The following is a 9,087-nucleotide window of genomic DNA, read 5'->3' on the forward strand; positions in this document are numbered from 1 at the left end:
AGACCCAGGCGTTGGTAAATAGCTCATGGGACATTATTAGGTGGTTGCAAAGTGATTGTTGTTACTGTACCATTGGTGGTATTGCTGTTCTGGTTGGTTACCAAAGAATGGCCAGGTGGTTACTAGATGGATCTTTGGGGCCTGATTGATAAGGTGAGTCCAGGTGGTTGTTAGGTGGTGACTATGGTTGCCTGGGTGGTTGCTAAGTGGTTACTACATAGTTGTTATTGGGCTCAGAGTTAGATGGAGCTAGATGCTTTTTTTGATGTTCCAGTCGGCTGCTGGGACATTACTAGGTGATTGCTAGGGTGTTTGAAATGGTTGCTAGCATGGTGATAGGTGCTTGTTACAGTTTATGATGTGGTTACTATGGTGATTATGGGTGGTTTTTAGGGCATGCTGCATGGGTTGCCAGGGTGTACAGAAATTCATATAGTGTATTTTGTTATTGTTCGGGGTGTCATACTCCTTTGTTTCTATGAATATTAGTCTTATTAGTTTATCAATTAAATAAACAACAACTAACATGTTAATGAGGCTCAACAAAGTCTAGTTGTTTTTAGTACGCGGTTTTACCTGGCAGCAGCAGTGCTCTTTCACATATAGACATGTAGATAGACAGACAGACAGATAGATGTGGGTGTTAGCGACATTGTCAGTATTCTGGTGATTGTGGAGGCAGAGAGACAGGCAGGTTGGCAATCAGACAGGCAGAGGAAATGACAGCAGACAGGTAAACGAACCAACAGGGCAGGGACAGACAGACAGACAGACAGACAGAAAAACACAAATATTGACAAGATAAACAAAAGAGAGAGAGAGACAAGACAGACAGAGAGACAGATTAAGAGACTGACGATCAGACAGACAGACAGACTGACAGACTGACACAGACAGACAGTAAACAAGTCTAAAACCCAAAACTGGCCGACTGTCCTGTGAGGGTTGGGGTTGTTTTGTAGGGTTTAGATATTCCAATCATAGATACAGTTTGTCATCATCTCTAAAACCTGATAGTGCTCTGGTACCATCAGCCAAGGACCACAAACATTATTTTTTTAAGAAAATGTCCTGTGGGTCTAACTTGGAATCCACATAGGAAGTGAGACGCGAGCAGTGCGTTCTATCTGTTCAATCCACACCGACTCCAACCTGCGTTCAGCGTCTTTGTCCACAGAACCGGCCGTGTGTCAGCAGTAGCTCCTGACCAGCGGCCGGCTAACCTGCCTTCACCGAGCTGACTGACAGCATAAATTTACTGAACCAAAACAGTTTTCATGTTGGCTCCATGGGAAGAAATCAACAGTGTTTGTATTTATTGATTTATTGATTTTATTTCCCGGCCCGGCCCACCGTAGCACGTGAGGGGAATCTGCCTGTAATGAAACAGGCGAGCTCACAGACAGACTGGGAGCCTTGATCAACCAATGTAGATACCGTTAATAAACAAAACACATATACAGCAGGATATTTGAGTGATTTAAACAGCTGTCTGTGCAGATTACGCTTCACTAAATGTGACAGAAACAGTCTCGGAGCGTAAAAAAACAGAGGGTGTCTCCGTGAGATGCGCTTCACTTGCACGTGTCTTGGAGTCAGTGTGGATTGATACATTTAATAAAACGGAAGCATATCTGTTCCGTGAGACGTGCGAGTGATGGACGTCAAAAAATGCTTCTACAAACGCTTTCTATGTGAACTGGCCTTAATTGTTACAGTACTTTGTGCTCTGCAGAGGTGAGGCCAAGTCATTGTTTTTCAAGTTGCAGGTAAGTCTCAGTTTCACAGTAAAGTCCCAAATCAAGTCATAATCTCTAAACTTTGGGTTTCAAGTCCGTTACAAGTCATGAGGCATTCTGCACCCCATTTAATGCCATTTTGATACGTAGGCATGAAGACGTAAATGCTTTCTCATCTTCATTTTATCTACACAGCCTTAAGAGAGACACTAAAGAGTACAACAAAGACCTAAAACTAAGTTGTGGTTGCACATGATATGAGATGTAGGTTGTTTTCAAGACAAAATTAACTAAATTAGCTAAATAATAAACAAAAATAAGCAGCAGTTTATGTGTTTTCCATGTCAGGTCATTACAAGCTCTTATCTCACTGTACCGTGTCCATTTCCTTTCTCTTGTACCTAAAAGAATTTAAAAACTGAAAAAACTGCACTTCCTGTAGGTCATATCTGTCTTGTGTCTGAAGATATCGCTGCTCCAGCCAAGTAGCTTCAGGTCTTTGAAGCTATAAGGCTCAAGTCCAAGTTTCATCAAGAGTCACTGGTGTCAAGGTCAAGTCCTTTTGATTTTATCTAGTTTGAAATCACCAAACTCATGACTGGTCCAAACCTCTGCACCAGAACATCGGCATCTTCCCTCCATGAAATGGTTAAAAATGTGTATTTAGTTTGGTTTATGTGACCAATGCCAGTGTTTTGATTAAATGCTGAATATTTCCTGCTGAAAACTATATATTTTTTAATTTTTTTTATTAATTTAAAACCAAGAGAACTGAATTCATGAAAGAATATGTGTATTTAAAAAAAAACACCACAGTTTGCACTTGTGAGTATTTATCATTTAAAATGTGTAAAGTCTTGATCAGTGGCAGCGGGTGATGAAAGGGATCAACTGAAGCTGTTAAATTCATAAATTCATATCGATATCGCTGCTCTGATTGGTCTAATTTCCCACAAAAACAGACAAAACAGGACACCAACATTAACCCCACACTGACCGTCCCCTGTCCAGAGATTCAGAGTGTACCTGAGGGGCGATCCTTTGGGTGTGGCCACTCCGTAGCCTTTCGAGTCCAGGTTGCCTCCTACTTTCATGGTGTCGCAGGGCTTCCTCTGCTCGATGTACTCGTTCATGGAGGACTCCAGCAGGTAGGCGTACTTCCCCTTCGACTTTCTGACTCGGATCACGCCCTCGTTGGTGTTCTTAACGAACACAGACGGGTCTGCGCTCCGCATGTACGACCACATTTTCTCGAAAACTGCAATCTTTGACCGCTAAAAGTTGGAGGAGATAGTAAAGACAAAATAATTATAAGGGTATTATACAGTACTGTATGTTACTGAGCATGAAAGGACAACCTTTTTACTGCTTTTTACTTTGAGCCCTGATTACCTTTCAAGAGTTATATAATGCCGGCAAAAATATAATGTGGTGAAATAAAAGGAATGCTTTGACAGGCCTAGCTTAGTATAAAGACTAGAAGCAGGGGGAAACTTCTGGCTTAGCTTTATCAAAATGGAAAAAAAACAATAATAATAATGATATATATCTATAGTATATTTGTATAAGATGATAGCATATACGTATTTTCTCAGACAAAAAGTATATAGTGTATATAAATAGTAGATATAGTAGTATTATAATGTCATTCATCTGTTTATAGAGCAGCAAACTGTGGGTGTCCACAGAAATACATGAATTGACACTTCTATCTGCTAACAACTACATTATATTGTGTTATAAACCATTTATTAACTGTGTACATACTGATTATACTAAACAGGTTTAGATTCAACCTGTTTTGGACTCTTTTTGATTGAAGAAAGTCAAAGAACGCAGCACTTTTTTTCCATCTATCCCAGAATAACAGCGTGTTCTATCAGACCTCCAACGCAGCGCAGATTGGAATGAATCTGGTTTATTAAAAAGTAAGAAGAACAATGTGTCCTCACCCTGAAGAACTCTTTCGTGGAGCCTCCGTCCAGGGTCCCGTAGGCGATCTCTGTCTGCTTGGCCAGGTCCTCTGCACTCTCTATGGGCGACACCATCCTCTCCACAGTGAGGAAGGCTGCCAGGTTAGCTGTATAGGAGGAGATGATGATGAGGGTGAAAAACCACCAAACTCCTCCCACGATTCGACCTGAGAGAGACCTGCAGAGAACAGGAAGGGACGAGGGAAGAAGGAGACAGATTAATCAGCAGCTTGATTTTTTTTAAACTTTTGTTTAGACAGGATAGTTTTACTGAGAGAAAAGCTGTCTTTATCGGAAAAAAAAACATCTTCTGGTAACCGAACCACAAGGACAGTTTTTTATCTTTTGGCTCCTGAAATTGTTATTTTTGGAAGTTACGTTATAGCACATCATGCATATGACAATAAAGAATCAATTTTATTTGATCAGTTAGTCTACCGATTATTTCTCAATTCATCATTTTGTCTATAAAATGCCAGAAAAGAGAGAAAAATGCTCGTAATAATTTCTGAAAGTCTAAGTTGTTTGTTTTGTCAGATCAACGTTCAAAATCTAAACATATTCAGAACTGTAATGCACAACACATAAAAGCTTCACATCACATGAGAAGCTGCAACAAGTAAATGATTTCCATCAAGACGCATAAAAAACACCAGACATTCAACATAAAACCAAATAAAACACTGAAACCCAAAATCAACAAACAACAAAAAATAATAACGCCAACATCAAGAAAACCTCAAGGACAATTCGATGACAATGTCATTGAATATTTCATTGTAAATATGAGACCCTGTTCCATAAATAAGCCTCTTTTATTTTTAAGAGCTGGATGCGTAACAGAAAGCTACTCCACAACATGGCAGCAGTGTTAAAAAAAAATAACGTCTGACTACTTTATTTACTTCACATAAACACACACTGGTCCTGGTATATATGTGTAGGTAGGTCACTCAGGTCTTCCAACCAGGACCTACTGACTGTCCCTCGCTCACGGCTGAAAACCAAAGGTGATCGTGACTTTGCATTTGTGGCTCCAACACTATGGAACTCTCTTCCTGTATATATACGGTCAGCAGTGTCTGTAGAAGCTTTTAAAAAACTATTGAAGACCCATCTTTTTAAATTGGCTTTTGTGTCTTCTTGAGTTGTTTGTTTGATTGTGTTTTTTTATTTTTATTTTTCATTTAATTCTAACTTGTTCACATCTATTTACACTATGTATGTTTTTACAGTCTTATTTTCAACTCTCGTTCCTGTGAAGCACTTTGTGAATTTCATTTCTGTGAAAGGCGCTACACTAAATAAACTTATTATTATATTATATATATTCGTCTAACGTTTCATACCTCAAGCAGTCTCTGAAGGTGGGTGGTAAAAATGGAAATTTTTAGCTCCACCACTAATAAGACTCTGAGAAAAGATAAATCATCAGGATGTTAATTGTTGTAATAAACACTTTCATATTGTGGCTGTAATGAACTCTAAAGCCTCTGAGGGATGTTAGACTTTAAAGGCACATTGAATCACTTTCGAGTCGACTCAATGAGTTGTGGAGGAAAATAAGTCTTTTACACAGATAAATGTTGGGTTTTTTTTTTAACACTCTGAAAGAATCCACTAATTCAAAGGTAACACACTGATTCCTAATTGGATTAAAATTCATTCAAGGGCACAAAAATGATCTTATATAGCACCGCCTGACTACCTGTCACAGTTGGATACACACAAACACACATCAACAGTAGATCAGAGATCACAGTCTAAGCAGAGAGATGCAGGTCAGGTGTTTTCTGTCTCTGTGACTGCGCGGTAGGCATCACCTCCCGGTAAACAAACATGAAAGAGGATCAGGTGAGAGTGGAGAGGAGACCAACACTTTTGTTCACGAGCGGAAAGTCAACACAGGTCGATCCCTCTGTGACACGCGTGGTGATATATTCCCGCTGCTCTGATGGAAAATAAACAAACATAAAATCACATGTGAACTGCTTCTAACCTTCTCAGTGTTTTGGCATCATGACAGAATAATATGCTAATGTGCTAAGTTCAGCAGAGGATGAATTGCTTATGTGCTTAAAGAAAGAATGTCAACTAGAGCTGCAACTAATGATTATTTTCATTATCAATTCATCTGACGATTGTTTTCCTGAATAATTGTTTAGTCTATAAAATGTCAGGAAATAGAGAAAACAGTCCAAAACCAACAGTTTACTATCATGTATGACACATAAAAGCTTCAAATCCTCATATTTGAGAAGCTGGAACCAGCCAATGTTTTACTGAAAAAATTACTAAAATGATTATTCGATTATCAAAATAGTTGCCCATTAATTGTCTGTTTGATTAATTGACTAATTGTTGCAGTATAAGAACATAAAAATAACAAGAAATAACAAAAAGCACGATATGCCCTGTTTAACAGGTGAAATTAGAGATGAAGACCTGCTTCTCTCTGCCACTATTTGAGTATCTTAATGAGATAATAATGTTCCTGCCGGTGTTGCTGTTCTCTCTCTATTAGTGTCTGATCAGGTTGAACACATTTTAAATCGAGTTTAATTTTCCCTTTATATCACGTGTCTCTTTTATTATGAATCATCGAGTTCAAGTAGGTTTTTGTAGGTTTTCCAGTCTGTGCCATATTTTGGATTGATAGTAAGGGTTCTCAAACACACACACACACACTTTACCTTTATGTTATATGTACAGTACATGATGTATGTATAAGGAAACATGACTGTAACATCACTTTAATGAGGTTACGGGGAAAACACACACACACACACAGTGCAGTAGATCCAGAATAGAAACAGCCTCAGGCCTTCACACAGAAGTTACATACAACTAACCCGGCAGTATGTCACACAGCATTGTATGTGTTTCATGATAACGTGTGTGTCTACATTAATATGTTCTGTATGTCTCTGATGGTTGTTTATGTGTGTATCTCAGTTCATAAAGCTACACGTGTGTCTTTACATGTCGATGTTTGAGGGTTAACTCTTGGGTTAAGAGTTACAGCTGGGCTGCCGTCCGATTCGCCGTCCAGTGATGATGCGCTGGAGACAGTGGGCTGTCGAGATCGATTCCCTCTGTTGGATCGGGGATCCTCTTTTGTTCTCGGCGTGACATTTCCCGCTGCACCAAGGCTCAACTTTCTGTGGTTTGTAGTCATCCAAATCCCTTTTAAACGTCTTAATTTTGGCAGATTTTATCTCCATTTTAAGATCTGCTTTGTATCTGAGCAGATTGTTTTCAATATCTGAGGTTTCAGCTAACAGCTCAGTTTTCACAGTTTGTATATAGTCATTAATCCTAGAAAGTTGATCAGTAGCTTCTTGGATTATTAGTACCGTAAGACTTCACACCATGTATCACAAAAGGCCTTGTTGTCCCGTCCAACCAAGCGACAACCTCTGGGGCTTTAAAATGAAGCCAATGCGGAAATACCAAAAACTGCAGTTCCTTGAATGGCCACTTGAGGCTCCAAAAGCGAGTCATTCCCCACAGACCTCCATGTTAAAATGTCCAACTTTACAGCAGAAATAAACATGTTGACAGCCTGGTACAAAAAACGGTTTTGGTCTCTATAGCTAATTTCCTCTTTCATGACAACTGTACAGGGGGGGGCATTTTTTTATAACTCACCCGTTTACATTTTATTAAGCCGTAAAGTTATCATAATGAAGGACATGGCTGCTTTGAGTGACAGGTCCGCCAGCCGCTAGGTGGCTTGTTTCAGCCATTCGGCCCGCCTCTTTGCCCATTTCTGATTGGCTGGGAGTTAGGCAGCGTCACGTACTCGCGGCTCGCTTTGAGCTTCAAAACCGCTCTTCAGAAACCAACGGGTGACGTCACGGTAACTACGTCCATATTTTTATACAGTCTATGCATCCAACAGTGGATGATGGTTTTGTAATTCTCAGGTCCTGTGGACCTGTTTGTTATGTAGGTAATCACTGAGTGTGATGACATGTATATTCATTTATTCCTATTCAATCTCAATTATAAAGATGTTTTTTTCTGTAGGCCATCAATCGATTCAGTCTCTCTGCCAAACCAAGAGACTCTTACGATTATACATTCATAGACGTCCCTCTGTGAGTTCAAGAGTCCTGCAGAGGTTTGTTCCTGGGTAGTGGTGTTATGGAGTATCTTCGTCGTGAGTGCTATTTAAGGTCATCATGACAGGACATCATGTAGGTACAAGGCTATTAGAAAGCAGCGTCAATGAAAAACACCTGCACACTTACTCTGAGCAACACAATCTGATCAGGAAGACGTTTCGATCCTACTTGGATCTTCGTCAGGTCAAAATGTTTGTAAAAATGGAAAAACGATGGGTTGAAACAGTAATCATTTTGTGTGTATCATCACATCATGACAGACCCGTTATGTGTTTGTCCAGGTGTCCTACCTGGGGGAGATGTCACAGCCCTGCTGCATGAAGGCCCCGAGAGAGAACCAGAGAGAGTTGAAGATCCCAAAGTCGTTGGTGTATTCGGGACTCTCCTTTTCTTTCTGCTGGTTCTGGTTCTGGACCTGAGCCTGTGAGAACCCTGACAGATAAAATAATATCGTAGTTAGATTCATATCATGTGGAAAACAACAGTTTCACATGTGACTAGAACGAAAATAAACAAGATAAAAGTGCCTGTGATGAGGATGACGAGGGTGGTGAGATACCTGGAGAGTGAGCGAGTTCAGAGGAGGAGGGAGGCAGAGCTCGCCGGGAGGTAGAGGAAGGCAGAGTTTCATCTTCATCATCTTCATCCTCACCCTTCCACTCATAAGGACTGAACCGACTCACCTGACACACACAGACGTCACCAGCACAAATTAAAGGTAATTTTCTTATAAATAATTCTGTTTACTATTAAACTGAAACAGTCGATCATCAGAAACTTCAAAGAAAGATTTCAATGTGAAGATTTGTTTCTTTTCTCTGTTAGTTATCAGATTGAAACTGAATATCTCGTCAGTTTGGACTGACAGACATCTTTCACTGTTTTTTCCACATTTTGTAAACTAAATGAGTAATCGATTAATTGAAATATTCTGATAATCATCAGTTGCAGCTCCTCTGTTTACATTTACCTGCCTGTTCTCCACACAAGACACTGTGGAGGATATTTACTATGACTGACTCTAATTACAAACGCAATTCAATTTAGCGCAATATTCATTAGGACTGGAGATGTAAATGAGGTAAAGTTAAGTTGCGTTTATTTGTAGAGCAGATTTAAAAAACAGCAGGTGTTCATTAAAGTGCTTTAATACTACTGGAACTGGCGAAGAGTTGTGAAGTTGGAGCTGTTTCCTGAAGTTAAAGTCTCATTTTCACATAGACAGTGTTGATGACTCACAGTTGG

The 9,087-nt window shown here is 39.7% G+C and overlaps 1 protein-coding gene across 3 annotated transcripts in view; it reads right to left on the minus strand.

Moving 5' to 3' along the window:
* Window positions 1-9,087, minus strand: part of gria1b (glutamate receptor, ionotropic, AMPA 1b) — a 102,956-nt gene that overhangs the window by 19,725 nt on the left and 74,144 nt on the right. For 2 of the 3 annotated variants that reach the window (XM_044370487.1, XM_044370488.1), the window contains 4 exons: window positions 8,402-8,525; window positions 8,133-8,274; window positions 3,692-3,890; window positions 2,766-3,013 (listed from right to left, as the gene is read on the minus strand). In XM_044370487.1, the coding sequence (XP_044226422.1) occupies window positions 2,766-3,013; window positions 3,692-3,890; window positions 8,133-8,274; window positions 8,402-8,525 (713 nt within the window). Of the gene's footprint in view, window positions 1-1,932; window positions 1,936-2,765; window positions 3,014-3,691; window positions 3,891-8,132; window positions 8,275-8,401; window positions 8,526-9,087 lie in introns of all 3 variants that reach the window. The other variant, XM_044370489.1, reaches the window with a different exon arrangement.

The sequence above is a fragment of the Thunnus albacares genome, chromosome 13 (genome assembly GCF_914725855.1).
Source record: "Thunnus albacares chromosome 13, fThuAlb1.1, whole genome shotgun sequence".
Taxonomy (NCBI): domain Eukaryota; kingdom Metazoa; phylum Chordata; class Actinopteri; order Scombriformes; family Scombridae; genus Thunnus; species Thunnus albacares.